Source organism: Zonotrichia leucophrys, chromosome 5 (assembly GCF_028769735.1).
Source record: "Zonotrichia leucophrys gambelii isolate GWCS_2022_RI chromosome 5, RI_Zleu_2.0, whole genome shotgun sequence".
NCBI lineage: Eukaryota > Metazoa > Chordata > Aves > Passeriformes > Passerellidae > Zonotrichia > Zonotrichia leucophrys.
The window spans coordinates 51,087,602-51,109,973 of NC_088175.1; the positions used below are offsets into that span (position 1 = coordinate 51,087,602).

The 22,372-nt window shown below is 40.3% G+C and overlaps 1 protein-coding gene across 3 annotated transcripts in view; it reads right to left on the minus strand.

The window, feature by feature from the left end:
* LGR4 (leucine rich repeat containing G protein-coupled receptor 4) overlaps positions 1-22,372 on the minus strand; it is a 75,711-nt gene that overhangs the window by 42,123 nt on the left and 11,216 nt on the right. For all 3 annotated transcript variants that reach the window (XR_010440635.1, XM_064715566.1, XM_064715565.1), the window contains exon 2: positions 1,494-1,565. Coding sequence is in view for 2 of the 3 variants with exons in the window: in XM_064715566.1 (XP_064571636.1) it covers positions 1,494-1,565 (72 nt within the window). In the remaining variant the exon portion in view is untranslated. The remainder of the gene's footprint in view (positions 1-1,493; positions 1,566-22,372) is intronic.

Below are 22,372 nucleotides of genomic sequence, written 5' to 3' on the forward strand. Positions count from 1 at the left end.
ATGAGATATATCACACACAATTTCCCTGGCATAAATCAACTCAACTGCACTTCACAGTTGTACTGACCTGAGTCAAAACTATTTAAGAACCAGGTAAAATGGAGTTATTTAAGTGCATTAGTAATTAGTGCTACATTATCAGGGTGTAAGAGAGACCAAAATTCTAAGAAGAGGTGGAACATCTTATTAGAGTAACTAATGAGGGAGAAGTGCAAAGAAACAACCTTCAGGAACCCAAATCTTTCTTCAGAAGCAAGCAATCCATCTCTTATCAATTTCTCAGTATCTTTGTTCCAGTGAGGTGCAGTGGTTGTACTGGTTATAACAGATAACCAGAGTCAAAGGGTTCAGGGCTTTATCTCCAGTTTTGCTACAGGGTTCATTTAGTTTTTTGCCCTCTACAAATGGTTTTCATTCTTTATTTGTTTCCTTCTTTGTGAAGTCAGAAGAACACTTGCCTAGCTCATAAGGGTAGTGCCTTTAGGAAAACTGTTCTTTCCCTAAGGTGATTTACTGAAAAACCTCTCAACGCAGCAGCATTCACAGTCCTATCTTGCCAAAGTCACAAATAGAGACAGCTTTAATTTGTATTTTAAATGCTCTTTAATAAAAGAAATCCTACTTTGTCACTGAAAATATAGGAGAGGCAAAGCAAATTGCAGGGGCTTTGTCTTATCTATTGCTTAGTACAGGAAGTTCTCAAAGCTCTCTTGCACAGGTTGAACCATTACCCTCACCCTCTCTTCACAGATAAGGAAACTCTAAGGCACACAGAAAGCACGTGCCACCCAACAGTACTTAAAGCAGTAAGTGAATGTCAAACCTGTGCACTGACTCTGAAACCCAACCTAATTAAGGACAATGCTGTTGAAAGCATGCTTCAGCTTTGCCAAGGCATCTTCGCTAGGACTTCAGCAAAATACTGAGCACATGAGGTCAAGGATTCAGAAATCCAAGTAGCAGACAAGTAAAACATAAAAAAGAAAGCTAAAATGAGAATAGGACAAAAGGAAGGTGGGAAGTGGGAAAAAATTTCTGCCAGAGAAATTAAAAAAAAAGAAGCAACAATTATTCCCACAGAACTTCTGATATAGGTCAGGATGGGCTTGTGAGCATTGCATCTGCAGCCTACAAGGACAATGGAAGCCAGCAGCTCAGTAAATGAAGCAACACCTATTTTATGGAACTTATGCAACAGCTATACTGTAGCTCCTTCAGAAACAATGGTAATTACACAACTCTTGTGTTATCTTTGGATAACACTGTAATTAGTATGTGTCATCACTCTAGCCATGATTAAAATAATCACTATAAAAAGTCCCTTGTAAGTAGCATTTACTGTCCTGGTTTCCAAACACGTACAAGATTATATTTTTAAAGTATAATTGCTTTTTCTGTTCACAGCTCAACTTAACAGTGTTTCTCCACCCACCTTCCACTTTATACAGCCATATGATGCTGCAGCAAAACTTTAACATGTGTAGAATACTTACAGCTCTTCCAAGTAAGGAAAGTTCTTGAAGGCATCTTCTGGTAGTCTCGTGATGTTATTCATGCTGATATCTCTGGAAAAGAACAAATACAGATGCATTAATAACCAGGAAAGGATTTTTACATCCTATGAGAAGGATACAAAAAAGAAAGTCTCATCAGATAGTACAGTAACAGAAAAAAAACTACTGTAGTATCATAGAGTAAATATCTCTTTTCATAAATTTGCATGCTGAACTTTCAAGTCACTGTAATTTGAGAATCGGGTTGCAGCAAAGGCCTATAAAATGGGAAGTTGACAAAATAAAGTTTTCCAACACCTCTAAACAAAAATAATTACTGTGAAACTACAGGGAAGGCATGCATGGAAGAGGCTCTACAGTACTGTTATCTACAGTACTAATTTTTACCAACTTACACTTATATACAGTTTTAACTCAGATGATTAAGAATACTCTAAAACCACAAGCATATGAAAAAAAAATATTGTGACCACCCACCACGCAAATTTTCATCCCACACTGTCTTTAAAAAAAATAATACATGCATTAGGACTTAATAAATAGCTTCTGGCAAACAGCACTTCTGGAACAACTGGCAAGAATAGCAGAAACATGTCCTAGCTCTACCACAGTCTTTTTTTGTTTTCTTTTGTTTTCCTTCTACAAAACTTATAAAGTCCTCGAGGTAATAGTTTTAAGCAGATTTCATTCTCAGTCCATAAGCAGAGGGAAGCTGGCAGCAAGTGCTTACATGATTGGTATGTGGACCTGCTCAGCTCTTTTCTTTACAAAGCAGTACTAAGTGGCAAACTTGGTGCCATCACCTCACTTCACAACTACACAACGATCACAGATAATCCACTCCTAAAGCAAATTATTGCTCAATGTGAATAAGAGCAGCATGAAAACAATTTGGTTTGATAATTAAACTAGCTGCGTAACAATTCATGACATAATCCAAGTTCTTACTTTCCACTCGGTCGCTGGTTTGGGTTTTTTCAGGATGTAGTTAATAAGCAATTCAGTAACACTTGTCAGTAGGGCCTTCCCTGCTTGCTGTCTTCCCCGTTGTTCTATAGTGCCTACATGTCACCTCTACACAATTCAAATAAAAACAAACCCAAACTCTCCTTTTATCTCAATAATGACCAACAAGTACCACTGAAGCTCCTCCCTGACATTAACAAGTGACAGGCAGCTAATCTGCTACACCACCTGTGCAGCAGAGACCCTCAGGTGCTGCCAGTGTGAAAACTGCCCTCTTACACTAAATCCAGAGACAGCACAGCCATTCCTGTAAAAATGTGCTTACACTAAATCCAGAGACAGCCATTCCTCTAAAATTGCCCTCTTACACTAAATCCAGAGACAGCCATTTCTCTAAAATAAATGTTATAATAGTTCAAAACCTTTGTTTCTCACTTCTCAGCATAAACTAAGAGATTGCTCCTCAGCAGCTGCTAATGGTATACTAACCTAACTCAAGAGCATCAAAATAAGGTTCAGCACATACAAAACAAACCCAGCTGTGATAAGAGCCAAAACAAATCCACTATGGTACAAAAGCCTCCTTTCACCAAGCTCCAGAAGGAGCTGAACTGCAGATGTTTTATCCCCAGACTCGACAGCCCACACACTTTAAGCAGTGTTTTGTGCCTTGGCAGCAGCCTGGTCACAGTAAAATGTTGCTGTTGAGGATGTTTTTCTTCTTGTGCAGGAAAGTAAATAAATGTATCAGGTACATGACCTGTCATCTGTCTGCTCCATGGGACACTGCAACATCTATTCTCCTACTTTTCCAAATTCTCATAAATACACACATGTCAGGCTTGTCCTCTTCTTTTTAGAGAGCTGCAAATCCACTTTTGCTATCAGCTGAGAAGTATTTATGAATAGGGCAGAAGAGTAAGAAGAGAGTGCAGACCCTAATCTTAAGAACCAGTAACCTGTGTAAGAAAATCCCATCTCTGAAAAAACACTCCAGGTGATATAAAACCCTACTGTCACAAGCACCACAATAAATAGTGGGAGCAGAAATAAGCCAACAGCACACAGCATCAGAAAGCACTGTGTGAATGCTTATGCATCACTTGGGCAAAGACTGTGGCTGCACACATATTTGTTGCTCTTTGACAGCTGAAAGCAATGGTCTTGAAATTTCCAGAGCTATAAATGCCCAGTTTCAGAAGTGCCCTATGCAATCCTAAACAAAGTCAATGGAAACCATGCAGACACACAGAATGGTTGACATCCCAATTCAAAGCAATTTTGGCTTTCTCTGGAATCTGACATGTACTAAAAATGGTTTTTCCCTGGAGCTTCAAGAATTAGGCTCTACAGTTTTAATTTGGGAAGTAGATTCTTTGGATGTAAGCATGAAACAGATTGCTTTAATAATGAGAACCATCATCAACATTCTCAAATTCTACAGAAGTCTATTTTCAGTGAAGCTGAATTGGTAAAAAATCCAGACAGAAATATCAACTGCGACTGTCTTTATCACACGAATCTTCAGGGACTGCTTATTATGATGCCTTGCTAAAAAGCTGAAATTTTTACAAAGTTACTGCATTTGCCTTCATTACATGCAGTAGTAATTCTTACTAAATAAATAAGTCAGTCATTATAGCACTGATTTGCAAACTTTGGGCAATATCCAAGCACCAGCTCTGAAAGTCTCCTAATGATCATCATACAAGTCTTAAAACAATTCTTGTTTAATGAAAAACACTATGTAAAAGCAGCTTTGCTGATATATATAATTTTTTTCTTTTCATTTCACTCTACAGAATCTCCTCAAAGAATGAGTTCACAAGCACTATACACTGGTAATAAAATATTAAGTAGTTCATGACCAAGAATTTTCAAACAATATTAGGAACACCCATGACACTAAAATTAGATTACTTAATAACTAGTCTCTATAAAGTTTACCTAGTTAATTTGGGAAGATACTCTTAATAACACATAATTAATAGAAGAATCGCAACAAAAATGGCAGAGCACAATATACTATAACAAAATAATGACAAATAATCCCCAAAACTACAGTCCAAAACAAAAATAGCCCTTGCTAAGTTTCTACCGTTTGCATTTTAGAAATAGTCATTTTACTACTCCTAAACTTTAAAAGAAAAAAAAAGGGATCAGTCTATGCAAGAAGGCTGTCTATTTCATAAAGATAAATATTAGTATGTCCCTTGACATGCCAAAGCAATCTCCACTGAGAAGCTGTCACACACCACCTGTTTCTCTCCTAAGAATCCCTTGGGAATATAAGCCCAGAAATCATTTAGGATGCTAATATATTTTAAAAAGTTCCTTATAATGAATAAAAGAACATTAACAGTACTATCCCAAGCCCTAGCAGTTTTCATGGGAGTGATGCTATCACACAACAGAGGGATCATGCCAGCAGCTGCCTAAAGCTCCTTTTCAGCAGGACTAGGTTAGAAGACCTACTGTGGATTGGGTTCCTACATCCAGATCTAAGTGCCCTAAAAGCAGCACAACACCTGCAAACCTTTGAACCGCCACCAAACACACAGAACTCCCAACAAATAAAACACCAAACCCCCGATATGTTTGCCCTAAATTTTATTGGTTAACTCTAGTTCAGGCTCTGTATCTAAAAGGCTTGTCACAGTTTTCTTGTTCCTCCAACAAGTCCCCAGTGTGGTCTGTCAGCCCAGCAAACTACACCTCTGCCTTAATTTTAAGCTCAGACCCACATTTATGCTTGGGACAGACAAATATCAACTGTGATTGTCTTTATCACATGAATCTTCAGGGACTGCTTATCACAATACCTTGCTGAAAAGCTGAAATTTTTACCAAGTTCCTTTTCCCCAGGAAGTGCAAAACAGACATAACAGCTCAAAGAGAGTTAAGATGATGGTAATACCATGGTTTACACTGCAGATTCATCAGGAAAAAGGAGAACCATGGGTAGACCTGTACCTTTCACCAGGCAGCAATTAACTGGGTTTATCCGTCCTAAAGAGCCAGGCTAACTTAACTCTTCACTCATTGACAACATTACCAAGGCAGAGGTGGCAGATGCCCCATTCCTGGAAACACTGAAGGGCATGATGGGGCAAAGAAGCTGGCACTGAAACTAAAAGGATGGCCAAGAGGCTGGCATTGAAACTAAAATATGAGCTGCCAAAGGTGGTAACCTCTTTAGCAAGAGGCTGCATCTCAGGGGATAACATTATATATATATAGCCTTATATTTACAGTTAATGTCCATTTCAGGGAGGAGAGATGCAACACAGAAAATAAACAGTTGCACCCCATCCTATAGTGCCATGGCTGCAGTTTTGAATGATACATAAGGCACCTTACACTCCAACAGAAGCTCTGTCCTTCTTCCAAGAAGGTACTACAGAAACTAACTAAAACAGTAGCTTGTAGCTGTGAATGTTCTTTCACCATCCCAGGTACTGCAGAGATTAATTTTTACAGGCAAAAGGTGAAAAGTCAAGCCAAGGCATTCCAGCACTCATTTGCTGTCTCCAGCCTGCTCAGATAGATCCTTCCAGTTTATTCTGACAACTACTTTAATATTCACTTCCAGCTGAGTTTAGCAGAGTTTCCTGCTTTCACCTAACACAGAAACACTTTAAAGTCATTAAAAATACTTATAGTAATTGGCAATCATAGTAAAAGCAATGAAACCCTCCCTCTGCTGAAAACAGGCATCAAATGAGGTTTCTGTGTTCTTATGAACTTGAAACTGTTGGGTTTTCCCCATTTAAAGCTGTTGTGTCCATTTTCCTTGGAAGAGGAAAAGCAGCTTTGCTGGACATAGTAAAAGACAATCTTGCATAATGCCAAATATTGAATCACTTTTAGATCAACCAGCAGTGGAGACTTCAGAACTTGAACTAGAAAACATAAGGCACTTAAACTTTTTATTAAACTCCTTCTGCAAGAATTCCAGCTCCTGATGTGAGGTTTTAGTTACTTGGATTTATTTTTTTTTCCCAAGGATTGTTGATTTTACCACTAACCAAAGTCAAACATCCTCAGGCTTCAGGATGAGCAGCAATACTTTGTCTCTTGGACAGCAACTTACTGATTCTCTCATATTTTACAAACAGAAACTCTCATCTTTAAATAGCAGCTTCAATCACTGCTTTCATAAGTGGCATCAAACAAAAGAGCATTAGATGCAAAGCACAGCATGTCCCAGTATCTCCTGCAGGCACAGGGAGCCTTCTCTGTCACCTTGGCACTGCCTCTGCCATAAAGGAGCCTGAGCCCTGCTACATTTCCCTCTTACACCAACTGCCTGAGCATGACTCTGGCTGGAAAGAATAGATGACTAGAGGTGATGGACAGGGAGGAGTGGGACGATAATTCTGGCATGAGAAGAAAAGTTGCAACAACGAAAAGGGACAACAAAATGGGAAGTACAGACTTCCTATAGGACAGAAAGTACAACAAAATGATAGATAAACTAGCCCAAGATATAAGCACAGAGACTAGCATTGTTTTCCTTTTCAATACCCAAAAGAACTGATGGGTATTGAAAAGGAAAACACCACCAGTCTCTGTGAACTGAGGGACATTCAGCTGCAAGAGTCTTCTTTTTTTGTAAAGCCAATACCTACCATTTCTAACTGCATCTCCTCCAAATGTGAGCGCATCTTAGGCAAAGAAACTTTCTGCACAGCTCTGTTGTGTTGGCATGTCTCCTAAAACCCACAGGAGATGCCAGTGTTACACTTTCTGTCCTAGCTCACACCCTCCTCCCTCATCACTTGGCTCTGCACTGAACTGGGAGCACAGACACCTTCCCACCACATCCACGCACTGCATGCTAATAGCCTAAAACACTCTGCTTTGTAAAAAAGGCCTTAAGCCAAACCATTAAATACCCAGCTACAGAAAAGCAAAATTAAATCTCAACAAAACCAAATTGAGATTGGCGGTTTAAAACAAATAAGATCAAAACGCACCCCTGTGCTTCCCAGCACTTTATTAATAGCTATCTACTTTTTGGCTTTTTGATTCTGTCAAGTTTGGAAAAGAAGAGAGAAAGGGAAGGAGATAGAAAAAGAGAGGGGAGCGTTGGTTGAAGGAAAGAAGATCATGTTTCAACAAGGCACCTTTAAATTCCTATAAAATGCTGCCTCTGAGCAAGCTTAACCTGTTTGTTGATAGATAATAGCATGTAATACTGTAGGCTCCATTCAGTCTTTTCCAATGTCTGGGCCGTCTGCCACTGAGTTATTTAATTATAACATGCAGAAAATTACTTAGGCAGAGCTATCTATATTTGAATAAAGCCCTCCTACCTACTTGTACAAAACCATTAGGTAATAGGTCTTCATCTTATATAAAATTCCCCAGGTAGTACCCATGATCCAGTTTCAGCAGTAGGAAAAGCTGAGGCTGTTCATATTTTTAGCAACTACATTAAATAAGCCAGGATATAGCAAATGCACCTCAGCGTGATGCTGGGAAGCACCCAGCAGCAACCAGCCATCCTTTCCCATTTGGACCATTGATAACATGGAGCATGACCTGATTACAGTGACACAGGTGAGGATAAAGACAAAGTGACACAGATTTTTTTTTTCTTAGCTTTTTTCTTAGCATACGAGACCAACGGCTTTTCACCAGTTATCAGAAACAAATAAAAAACAAAACAACAAAACCCCACAAAGAAAGAAACAAAAAGGACCCATTACACAGATGCATGGCAATGGTCAGTACTTCAAGTTTTGTCCAGGTGTTAACCTGCGTCTGTTAACCAAGAGAACTCCCTGGTGTTGTGGCAGTGGGAGAGGCAGAGACACCGGAGCCAAGGCGAGTGGGCAGGGGGAGAAAAGAAATCAGACAAACTCAAGTTGAGACTAATATTAAGTTGTATTGCAATGCTACAGTCTTGAAGAAATACATTCAGTGCCCAGCTCCTTGTAGGAACATGTTCACATGATGAAAACCAATGTGATTTCCATCCAAATCACACCCTCAGCAGCCAGTCTCATGGGAGAGAAGGAACTGAATTATATCTCTGGTTTAGATCTTCTTTCCCATTTAGCCAGTTCCTTCAGGATGGTGATAAAACTACTGAAGGGACAGAATAAATGAAGTCACATTAATACTGCCCCATGTCCTAATTGTATTCAGTATGTAATGAAAGCATGGAAGGCCTAGAGGATCGGCATGAAATTTTCAATTCAATTAAAAAGAAACAAATTTGGTAGTAGAGTGTTGTTTTATTCTATCTTCCTGATGACAAGAAGCCAACAATTCTCTTGGAAGCAGCACCACATCACAACTACTGCTTGGAATGGTAACTGCCTGCACTAGGAATCCAAAGAGTGCAGCTAAAAATCCAGGGATACACATTACATGCAGACATGCCAGCCCCAAAAGTGAGAAATCATCAACAGCAAGAAAGGAAATACCAGGCAAAGATGATGTTTACAGAGCAAACTACACTGGGAAAGTGTTTGAGTTTGCAATGAAGTTTGAGTTCAAAATAAAGTTTAAATAACATGCTGAGAAATTAATTTCTTACCTTTTATCTACTACCTACATCTCTTACTGCAAGGCAGTAGTATGATAGTGTAATACCCATACTATTACCTAACATTTCTATGGTGAGAGGACCCCAGTGTCAGACTAGCATTGCATTTAAAGTTTGCACTCTCTCTATTCCTGACAGTCACAACTACCTGTGCCCATCTTCCAGTGGGAAGGGTCCCCTGGGTATTCCACCAGCCAGAACTCTGCAGTATTAACCATCCCTTATCTCCAATCCTTACTGCCTGTCCCAACACATTTTTTCCTTTTGATACATATCTACTGTTGCTTTTAATGTGAACAAAGCTGTTAATGGCAAAAGGGAAGACCTTAATTATTATAGATTTTTCTTCTTATTTTTTCATCTCCCCCCAGCAATCTTCAGCATGTTTCTACTGCCTCTGACAAGAACACAGAGACCTCCAAAACTTGAAGGCACACAAACCTGGTTCTGTACTCACAGGCCATTCTGGAGTAACAGAAAGCCTACGAGACATGACATCATTTACAAGCATGCTTCATTTTCCTATTCTTCCAGGAAAACACTCTTACAAGAAATAAAATATCCAAATATTTAAGCTTCAGTCAGTACCTGCAGTGAGTGGCTAAGTAAGACACAGGTTGCATTCCCACCCAGCAAATCCACTTGCCATTTCCTAAGTACCCGTGCTATCTCACTAATGAGCACCAGCTCTTATCATCTGTTGTTTGCATTGCGGGAGAAGCTGAGGGCCCTGCTCAACACGTCAGTGGACTGGTGCTGTGCAAACACACAGCTGGAGACACTCCTCACCTACAGGGGTTTGCTGCCTAAATGCACTGAACAAACAGCAGGGCAAAGAATACAAGTGTGCAGAGCTACATGAAGTAAGCTAAAAAAAAGTCACCTACAGAGCCTGAAGCCCCCTCCAGCTGACCAAGGCAGCTCCCATGTTCCGTGCCCAGCTACCACCTATCATGACCTTTCCGAAACCAAGTAATTACCCTTCTTCCCCTGCCCCTTTTGTTTGTCTAACAGGAAAACAGGACAGGTAGCAGCAGAAAGAAATTATGCTCTGACTTATAAGTAACGTTTCCATTCACTTTTCTGTGGCTCTAACTGGAAACTAAGTGACAGCACTTGATCTGACTTTCCATAATACTCAAACTTCAGATCATCCACTGCCCCTGGTTATTAAAGAAGATTTTGATTATCATTAATTTTAGTAAATAGTGGTACACAGAACCCTTTTTAAAAAATGTAAAAAAAAAAAAAGAGCAGCATTTACATCCAGTAGCTTTCAGTAAGCTTTCAGCATTTTGCTGAAGCAGGACCTACAACTTTTTCACTGGCAGCAACTGAAAACCTGCAAAACTTCAGGCAGGCCTGTTCCTGCAAGAGGAGTAACATGTCGCTCTTTCTCCCTCCGTATCTCTAAGTTATTCCTCCTGCCTCCTTCCCGTGTCACATCAACCTGTTGTTGGTTTTTTTTCCTTCCACCATGATGTTTTAGCTTTCTTTCAGACACAGTAACTAGCTCTAATGTACCCCTATTCATGTGCCAGTCAAGCCATCATCAAGATCTCGGCGAGAACAATACCTGCACGCAAAGCCCTGTTTTGAACTGGTATTTGAGTCACTGCGGGCCAGCCATTAAGCAATCACACGTACAGTTAATGGCTCTTGTTGACACATGGTAGGGAATTAACCCAGAAAAAAATTCCACTGCATTATTATGAAAGTGATCCCGTCCCGGAATAGGAATATAGTGCAAGTTAACATGATCATCAGTTAATTTTTAAGAGACACACTTTGAGAGCAGATTACAGCCTAAAGGAAGGGCTTATTCTAAATTGGTGGAGGGAACAAAATGTCTTTCAGTGCAGGAGTATTCCGTTTATACAGAGATTTACACAGTTAGAGATGATTTACAGCAGAGAGTAAAATTATGTATTGTTCACAGTTTCATAATTATTTACTCTAAGGAATACAGTAATGACAGGGAATTGAGTACAAATAAAAATCAAACCATGTGACAGGCACACTAATCCAGCAATCTGAGAGCAAATCTGCACCAAGATACTCCTCTTGTAGCTACGAGCATTCATCACAAAATGTGAATAACCAGTGAGACCACAAAAAGGTCCAGGGACAAAAGCAGGTGGGAACTCACATCATGCACATCCCTGATCTGGAACAAAGTTGCACATCCTGCTATCAGCCAAACTCCTGACAGAAAAGCTTTCAGCATGGTTACATCACAGCTACCCTCTCACTTGAGACCTTTTAGAAATAAATTATACAAAGTAAGATCATCTTAGCTCAAAAAATATGCATCTAAAAACGATAAAATACCATTTTTGGCAAGACTTGACATTATTTGTAATTGCCAGCAAAGGAAAGCAGAAATATTTCTATTTCTTTTAACCTGTAAATCTCCACACATACAGAAGAGGGGAATCCAGCAACAGGTTACACATTTAAGAATTCAACCAACTATACCCTGGCTGTAATTTTTTTTTTCTGTAATCAGATGGTGTTAGCTGCCTTTTATGGAGCAGCTGACTCCTATGGTAGTAGGAGAGGAAAGTACTTAAGAAGACACTAAGAAAAAATGTCACATGTAGCTCGTTCATGCCTCTAATAAAATCAACAACAGAAAACCTAAAGGAGCTTTGTGGAAGGGTATTTGTTATGTTTCAAGTAAATAAACTTTAACACTACACCAGCAACTAAGTTAGAATAGGGTAGCCTTGCCAGTTGCATCAACTGTCCTTACCACAATGGAATCACCAGTCACTGAGGTTAACTATGCCATTTTTCAACAATGCTAACTGGTTTGTCTTTACTGAGTTCTCAGTTCCAGGTTTAATCCATATCTGTGTTTGAAGTTAAAACATACTGCAAAACTCGGCAGCAACACTTCCCACACGACCAAGCCACACTTGTGTTCATTAGCGCTGAGGAAGTTCTGGAGCCCTTTTCCCTTATCAGGAGCACGAGGGCAGTATGTAACCAAACCAGTTCCAGGCGATCTGGGTCCGTCTGTCTGTCCCGCCTCCAGTCTCAGGTTTCTGCTGCACAACCCCCAGCACCCACCAGGCACGTTTCAGTGCAGGATCAACTCCAAGGGCAATGCCATAAACCCCAACCCGCCCTAGCAGGAGCGTGGGGAGTCACACTCACCCTTTGGACTCCAAGGACACCACATCCCTCTCCACCTAGCAACACAAAACAACAAATGCCTCACACCATAAATCCCAGCCAGCTCCAGCGCCTTGCCTTGCTCCAGCACAGAGAGATCTCCTGGGTTTACACGGGTTGCTTTGCTTCCCAAGTCTTGGGTCCAAAGGAGAACACTTCTGCATCTCTGCGAGGTAGGAGGAGGCTAAAGCTACCCATGTTCCTGAGCTGTGATATCAATTCACACATATATATTCATATAAAAACCTCCTGTTGCAGCTTCATTGTGTGTTTTTGCTGTACTGCAAAAAGAGAACATAAACAGCTATAAATCCAATTCCATAAAAACGCCAGCTTTAGCAGCTATAAGGACTTTGAATTTTATTCATTTTTTTCTGGTTTATTTTGGTGTTCTAGTCTGTCCCGCCCAATGTTTTGAAAGCAACCAGAGTCTCAAAAGTCTGGGCAAGATCTACATTTTTAGAAGGCTAAAACCAAAAAAATAGCAAAACAAAACTGGTGTATGAACACAGTCACTGATACAATGACGCCACATGACAAAACAAGCCTATATACAACAGCTTTAGCATTTAAGCATTTTTTTCAATCACATATAACATGTAACTTGGATGTAACTAAAAACTATTTCTGGCAAAAAGCACTCAAAATATCTATACTGTGGGAAAACTAAAAGCACATAGTACAACTTCCTAGTGCCAAAATAGACTTCATGGCAGCACCTGGAAGGACCTTTTTAGAACCAAACATGCTTATATGTAGTAATTTTCAAGGTATCTTAAATAAAATTATGAAAAACAATTTTGCTAAGATGTAAAACTTAAGTTTTGAATATTTTTGGTCATCAATTACTGCATAGCATTTTCACATAAGAGTAATTTCTACTTTATGACATCTAAAGGATTGAAGTCTGCCTAAAGTTTCCCATGTGGCTGAGTTCATGGGTGCTAGCACACAGCCTGTGTTTCTCTCAGGAAACTGTGCCTTCAACAAATGGCAAAGCTGCTGCCTATTAACAAGGAGCGTAGCTCAATACAAGAACCCAAACAGCCTCATCAGCCTTCCTGCTCTGTAGAGTTATGATGGTTTCAGCTACATTTCTCTTCTTGATTTGAGATCCATGTCCAAGTTCCTTATAGATACATATGAACACATGGGTTAAGCATCCACCCTTAGCTTCCTAAGACATGAATTAAAATGAAAGCTGCCCAAAGCATCTGCCAGGACACCCTCAGAGAAGAGCCACGGGTTCATCTTCTATTTCAGTAGTATAGGACTGAACAAGGGACATCAAGGGAGTCTTCAAACCCCATTTTATTTCTTTTCACACTGAGTCCTAGGAATTATTTTGTTATTATCAAATTTCTCATACAGCTATTTATTTCATTTCAAGAAGCCAAATCCACATATGCTTTTTGCCTCATGAAAAAGCACACAACTCTTGCTGGTTCCTTCCCTGAGAGCCAGGCTGCCTGCCCATTCCCTCGGCCCCAGCAGAGTCACCTCAGCACTGCTGGCACACATCTCTCCTTTTCAGGAGTCTGCAGAGCACAGCCCCACAACTGAAAGCACCCCACAAATGCCAAGTGCCTCCAAGTCACATCCTCTGAGGATTCTCTGAGCCTCAGACAAAGCTGCCTGCACCAGGCTAAGCTTATGGGGGCACAGCTCACTTCAGAACTTCAGTCCATGTCGGTGAGCAACACAGCAGGATGAGGCAGCAGCAGTTCCATCTGTGGGTAACAGACCATGCCACACACACACAAAAAAAAAATCTATAAAGGAAAAAATTTGGTCTGGCTAAAGAGAAACCAAAGGAAAGCATCAAAACTCCATTCACCAGGAGATGAAGGAGGAATGTACTCAGCATTTCCACTTCCAAAGGTCTGAGAAGAAAAGGCAGACTCCCCTCTTAACCTGCAGCAGAAAATCACAAAATCACATTGAGGAGCATCACCTTTGTCCCCATGTTTAATATTGTTACTGTTGATAAAAACGAGAGCAAGCTCCCAGTACTACAGTGATTTCAGCATTTATTATAAGAAAAAGAAAGGCCCAAAGCAGGGGGGCCCGGGCCGAGCAGGAGCATTCCCATTGAGGATGGAGCAGCGCCGGCGCTGGGGCTGCTCAGCAGCGATGGCCCCATGGAGCAGCACGACCTCAGTGGGTCAGAAGCCCTTTTTTATCCTGTATTTTGTCCCTCTGGATTGGTTTCTTTTTGGATCCTTCATTTGCATGAAGGTTTAAGGCACTCGATTGGGCCATTACAGTTCTGTGCAGGCAGGCTGGTTTCCCTTGGGGGATGGTGCACTTTACTGAGGTGTGCTATGGTACGTTGAGTACCATATTTCTTATAACTACCCATTTAACCCCTTTTACAATATAAAAACCAAACTAACAGTGCATGCTTAACGATCTATCAACTATTTTACAACAGTTTGTAACCTATTTTTAACAATTGTGAACTATGCCTAAATACAAAGAGGCTTCCAAAGCAGCCCAGCTCAAGCAGTGACAGGCCAAGGAGCAGCCAACACGACAAGAAGTCTGCTGTGTAACAAAAGCACATCAACTCTGACTGAGACACTGGCCCTTGCTCTAAAATTGCCCCTAACTGGAGGGGACTTCTCCACAATCCCAACGAATCTGGTTTTTAGTCCACTGAGCCTCATTACACATTTAAACTACAACCACTGAAACAAAAAAAATTCACAGGGAAAAGAAGACGTTTTTAATTATAAAAGAAAGAGTTGGGGAAAACATTTTTACTATGTACTGGACCAAGCAATAGAGATGTGAGAGAAGGGGTGACAAGTTTCAGGCACAGACACCTTCTCGGTCCTTAATGGTGTGCTTTGCTGTTGTAGGGCTGTCCACTAACCTGCAGCAGTTGTCTCTCTGTCATTACTGCATACAGAGCAGCCAGCAAAGCCTGAGCTGGCAAGCCATAAGAGAGCTAAATGCACACTATACACCAGTTAGAAAAACTCTACAGTTCAAATCAACTGCAATTTCAAGGTAAAAAAAGAAAATAAGAGGAGAAAAGTAAATTAAAAAACCCTCACTCATTCACACACTCGCAGAAAAAGCTGAGTACACTGTTAGCATGGGGAATCCAGTCCCTCACACGTTCCCATTCCCTGCCAGCATATTCACAGTAGTTTTCAATAAACATCTACACAAGTCACTGGAAGGCAAAAAAAAGATCTGTTTTCTTTCGTACAATTACACAAAAATAACTGTCATCACAACCATCCTTGTGGTAGAAGAGTCCATATTTGCCTGCAGTGAAATCCCTCTGCAGCTGCCCTGTGGAAAAGACAGCCAATAATTGGCTTCTTTCACCTCTGTTAACCATGAACAAAAGTGTCATTCAGCTCGCAAAAGGATAGAAGGCACCAATGGATGGTCAGCTCTCTGAGCCAATGGGCTGGAATAACAATAACCCTGTAGCATTTTCTTTTTCCTTTTGTTTAGTCTTTCAAAGCCCTTAATTAAGCCCCTCACAAAGCACTCCTACAGGCTTCTTTCAATGAGGCATTACACGCCTGTTTTCTTGTATTGAAAGAAGAAAAGTAACAGGGATTTCTGAAACACATTAAGCAGTACACACAATTTCCACGTATTCACAACTGAAATACTGTTACATTTGAGCTTTTAAATATTATCATCAATAAGAAGAAGTTCAAGCTTACTCTGCTCATTCTTTGCTGTCCATCTCCTGCTTATACAGGTTGTCAGAAACCCAGCCTATCTGCAACAGCTCACTCAAAGCCATCACGAGCCAGCAGCCCCCGAAATGAAAGCATGTGGAAAAGGCATGCTGATGAAACATCCCTGGGCGTCCCGAGGCACACAGCTGAGAAAGGACCGGGAACTGCTGACACTGCACATGACACATCAGCATGCTCTGAAAATACAGCTGCTCAAGGCTTAAGTGTAAACCCTGCTATCTAACTGGCCTCTCATACAATTAAATATCTGCTTGCATTTAAAATAATGAAGGTAATCTGTACTCACTATTTAGGACCAAACTGATGTAATACTGATGGTTGTGTATTAAACAGGACGTTTGAGGATTTTCAGCAGCACAGGCAGATTCTGTTTGACAGAAATGCTATAGAAACTTGTAATATTTGAGCCACAAACACAAAACAAAACAGTTTTAAGAAAACACCATTGAAATATCATCCTCGCAGGTGCAGGCTGGTTGGAGGAGACCGAGTCACCTAATCCCTTCCCACCCCAAACCAGAGACTCAGGTGGTCACTGTTTTTTGGGAGGCAGCAAGAGCATGTGGTGAAGGGCTCAGGGGGGGGTAAGGAGTGCCAGGTACAATCACCACTTGAAGCCATCACTTGCCCAGCCATGGTCCAAGCCCTCCAGCTGCTGCTGCCTCACTCCATTATCCTGCAGATGCCCTTGTCCTGTGAATACAGGCAGCTTCCCTGTGGGAGACTGGCCTAACCAGTCCAGCCAAAAGCTACCAGAGTCATTACCAGAGGATATTTTTCACATTAAAGAACCACAGGCTGAGGCTCTGGTGATCCCTAAAACACCTTCTCCCTGAGAGAAAACTGGAATAGCCTTTCTGTGATTGACATGAAGAACAGAAAAAGCCATACAGCAATCTGAGTGAATGCAAAAAGCAATGATTTAAAATCCTCTCTACACCACCTACGTATCAAGGCAGGCACTATTTAACAAGCACCACATGCTATAAACAAAAATGTGTCCAGGCAAAACCTGGGATTGCTCACCTTGGAAAAGAGAAGGCTCTGGGGTGACCTAACTGCAGCTCCAGTACCTGAAGGGAGCCTAGAAAAGCAAGGGATAAACACTATTCACAAGAGCATGGAGTGGCAGAAGCAGGGTGAATGGGATCAAGGTGAAAGCAGCAGGCTCACATTAGATACCAGGAAGACTTTCATTACTGTGGGAGTGGTGAGACTCTGAACCAGCTGCCCACAGAAGCCTTGGAACATTCCTTGCTCAGGCCAGGTTGGATGGGACTCTGACGTGGTCTGGTGGAAGGTGTGCCTGCCCATGGCAGGGGGGCTGGAACTAGGTGATCTTTGGGCCCTTCCAACCCAAACCATTCTATGATTATATGAAAATGCAACTGGGTACAAATCAACATGGACCTTTCTATTATTTTTAAAATAATAAAAACCTTTTTTGTGGTTTTTTTTAAATACATCAGAGAGTCAGCTGCAGGTAACTCTGTTCACGTAATCAAAGAAGCAACTTTCCTTTCAGCAATGGTCATCTAATGGTTCTCAGTGATTTTGCTTTTCAAAGATAAGAAGGCCTACTTAGGTATTACCCACCAAAATCTCTTTCTAGTCTTACCTTAGACCACTGAATTAAGGCCACAAAAAATAATACATGATGAACACCTGTCCTAAATGGTGTTCCTGTTTCCTCCTCCTACAAGAAAATATGAAGTAACTATACCAAAAAATAAGGAGGAAAAACCCACAGCAATGTCTGCATGGCTTGGTTTGAAGGCCTAAGTCCAAGTATATATTTTTGGAAAGCCTATTCACAAACCTTTATCAGAATGTCTCGTATCCCTGACCTCAGCAGAGTTCAACATTGATAAAGGACTAACTGCACTCAAATTCAGTTACACTATTGACAATTCCTGTGATTATTTACTGATTTCTGTGATTATTTACTTCTGCCACAGCAGTTCAGGAGGAACTCTTCCCTAGCAGCAAAGAGCAAGAGCTGTAATTTACATTCTAAAACCAAGCATGAAAGCTCATCCTAAGTGCATCCAATGCATCAGCGACAATCAAATTGCATCAAGCTGATAAAAACACTGCAAGAATATCTGATAAAGCTGCACTATAGTGTGAGAATATACCATTGAAATATAATACAGAAAAGCATAACAAGATCCTGTCTATCCTGTGCAACCCAAGGCCCACACTTTGCCTGTCACTAGCTGCATCGCTCAGAGTCAGTAGCTATGATATTTTCTGAAAAATCCTTTATTTAGGATTTTTTCTCCTGAGAAGCTGAGAGGCCTCAGAAACAAAATGTAAACATTGATTATCTGCTGATGTGGAATGCAACAGGTGCACCTGTGATTGGTCTTATGTGGTTGTTTCTAATTAATGGTCAATCGCAGTCTGCTGGCTCAGACTCTTTGTCCAAGACACAAGCCTTTGTTATTCCATTCCTTTTCTATTCTTAGCTAGCCCTCTGATAAAATCCTTTCTTCTATTCTTTTAGTATAGTTTTAATGTAATATATATCATAAAATAATAAATCAGCCTTCTGAAACATGGAGTCAAATCCTTGTCTCTTTCCTCTTCCTCGGGCCCCTGTGAACACAGTAACAAGTGTCTAATCTGCTGTTGTCAAAAAACAAACACCTCCCCCAACCAAACAATAACAAAAAACCAACAAAAACCCTCAAACAAACTAAAACAAAACCAACCACCCAAACCAATCAAACATGGCCATAAACTAAAACACAAAGTCCCACTGAGGTAGCAACACGAGCAAGTCCTTCTCTACATTGAGAGCAGCTGGGTCTCCCTCTGGGTACATCCAAGCCCCACCTGGGCACAGACCTGTGCCACCTGCTCCAGGTGACCCTGCCTTGGCCAGGGGGGTTAGCCTGGATCATCTCCAGAGATCCCTCCAGCCCTAACAATTCTGTGGAAAAAAAGGAAACCAAACAAACGCCATCAACTACTCAGACATCAGAGGCACTCACAAACATGACTACTGGTTAGGAATTGCACTCCAAACTGGACAGTTGTGCTAACCAAACTTAGTAAAACACACAGCTCTGGACTTCTGGATTCTGCCCTAACATGAATAAAATTAGTACTATTTACTATTGCTGACACAACAATATAAGCCAATAAAAACTTAGTGTATTTTCTAATTTTTAAGGAAAATGTATACAAACATGAAATGGTCCACAGAAACCCTCTACCGAAAAGAACACATAGCCTTCACTTGCAACTATAAAAAAGAGGTCAAAGCTCTCATTACTAGTTATTTCCTTGAAAAGGTTCTCTCTTCAGTTTAACTTTGTTCTCAGTATTTAAATGACTACACTTCTTTAAAACCAATCAGATTTTAATCACTAAACTGTCAAGAAAAAAACAGCTGACTTAATGCAAATAGAACATTTCAAGTATTCACATGAAAAACAAACACCTACCACATTGACTACCTGGTCCACACTCCTTGCAGCAGAGATTAAGGCTTGTCAACTTTGATCATGTACACAGAATCAATTTTTACACAAACACACCTAATTCATGTGCGAGTGAAAAGAAGCAACCCACAGAAGGCAAAACCTGCATGTATTTCCAGCTTGCTTATAGACAGAAACAGTATGTGCATTTTCCCAGCAATATGCATTTCACAGATGAACTCCAACAAACAAACTTGGCTTATGAGCATTTGTCCCTCTTGGTTATCTCCACAGGATGAGCATGGGCACATTTTCACATCATAACAGCTATTCTACAGCCAAGGAAATACACCCCTGCTCTTACCTAAAGACCACTGACCAACATAAATTCACATGGAAACAACTAAAATCGATACAAGGTGGGCAAAACGTATCCTTGCTAAGCTCCCTTAATAACATGATCTGGTTTGTCTTGCTCTTGCTTATTTTGAAGAAGTCTGGTTCCTCCTACCTTGAGAGACTGAATTTTACTGGCTCAGTAAACGAAGGGCAGTAAAACTTGCCACACAGCCTGAAACCTGCTCCTAACACCGACACCTTTAAGCTATTGACACCCTGTTTCCTCATTACCAATTTAATAATTTGTTTCCATTAACACACCCATTTTTCCAATTTATCAGCAAAACTATGAAGATAACATAAAAAAAAAGAAATTAACACCCTGAAAGTTCACAGAGTGAAAAGGGTTCCATTGAAACTGGCAAGCTATTTTTAATGCAACAAATGAAATTATGCTCTGCAAATACAGTGTCAGATGACAATAAATAACAATCTATCTTATATTCACTACCCAATCTAAAAAGTGTAAAGCAGATGCAGTGATTTATATTAAATTTTAGTTGAGGGACAGGTGATCAGATTAGAGATTTAAGAGACTACCTTAGGGGAAAAGGTGAGGAAATGGGCAAAACATGATTTTTGAGCAAACACAAAGAATGAAGAAGGCAATTTTATTTTATAATATCTATAGCTTTGTCAAGTTAAAACAGTTTCTTTTTTCCACATACAAAAAGATAGTAAACTTCACAAATATTTACTGCCATTAACAGTAGAGTTAAGTGATAATTCCATCTTAATAAGAACACTAAATATTCAAAGGTTCAAGACAAATGGAACCTTTTCCTGCTCTTCATTATATTTACCAAAAATTAGTTAGATATAAGGACTATTTATAGTAACCATAGTAGAGTGAAGCAACCATCTTTTACATATCAGACTGTATCTTGTACAGCATTTAGATTAATTAATGAAACAGCTTTCAGAAGTAATTCTGTACCACTCAGCTCAAGAAATTCTCTAACTACGATTGAATTAAAATAAAAATGGTTTTGACAAAGAATGTATGCACTTTGTCTCCGCTGGTCTTTACTATCTGTTTTCTTTTCTTTCATCCATACTATGTATTAAGAAGTTCATCATGGAAAGCAAACAGAAGGCTATAATCCTGAGAAATTTCCACAAGATTAAATATGTATTTCTTTGCTGCCACAGGAGGAATCTGTCTGGCAGCATTGCATCACATTCATCTCATAAATACATTTGAATACTGTATGGCTAAGCAGCTGCCAGTAGAAAGCAATGGTTGAATGAATGGATGTTATTAGGTAACCTGCATGTCTTTGTACCTGCAAATAGAGTATTGAAGGGCAGAGTGAACTGGTGCTTTCCTGATGAACTCACAGGGCCTACAGCTCAGGGAGAAATCTTTAGAACTTGCTTATTCAGTACATCTAGTCGTTTACTTTCTGCACATGAAGCTTACATGCTATTTAAAAGGTATAATTTATGTTTCCAACACAGCTCCAGGAACTGCCTTGTTTGGATCTGCTTACCAAGCAACTATGTTTCTCCAAACAAACTTATGTGCAGAAGGGTAAAGGGCAGTAAAGGTAATTATTGGAAGGAAATCTCTCCCTAGGCCAGAAAAGAATAACTAAACTTGTGTGTGTTAAATCACATGGAGAACTGGACACTGAAATAGTTGAGTGTAAGTGATAGCAAGACTGATCTAAAATCTTCTTGAAAAGAAATTAAGGCAGGGATAATATAAAGTGGGATTGTGTAGGCAGCACAAAGGCAATATTCCCAAACTTCATTCACAGGTCTTTGCATAAACGTTCACATTTTCCCTTACACACACACACTCCCCACAGCAGAGAAAACCTACAGTAACCCAATAATTAAATGAGTGTGCTGAAACCTAAAGCAGTTAAACTGCATTCTGCAATCCTGGATTCAACACAGTTTACTTATTGCTTATTAATTTCTCCACAGATGTTATCTTTGTAACAGCTAAAAAAACTTAAAATACAACCAAGATTTTCAATGTTTAAGATGCCTCTTGTGCTTCATTCACCACCTTGTCTAAATGCATGCAACCTATGGCAATAAGTGTGCTGAGTTTTCAGCCCAGTCCTTCCCCAAGAGCCTTGGGCTACTCTGTGAAAACTGAATGAAAGGTATTTGCAGTGAAAAGCTGCTAAAGAAAAGCTGTAACAATCTCCTCCTTCCAAGGAGGTTGTACACCTGGAGAAAAGAGCCTTTCCAAGGCTGCTGCTGAGAGGATGGCAGCACAACAGGGCCTGTTTGCACTTTTACCTGCACATGCAGTGAGGCTCTGCTGAGGCTGCTTGGGTGATCCGCACATATTCTCTGAAATTATCCCATGTTTTACCTGCTTTAAAAATACAAAGCAAATAGGGAGCAATATCCTGTACTTCTAGCACACTGTGCACTTCAGAGACACCTAAACCAAAGGCTGACTATTTCATAGAGACAGGTTAAGAAGTAATCCCATGTAAGGCTGTGTTTGTCTGTTTGAGCTCCCAAAGGAGTTAAGCAACATCTATAACATGGACTGATCTTAAGGCTTTCCCAACAGTTCTGCAGATATGAATTGTTAAGATATCTGCTGTCAGCCTCAAGAGAAGC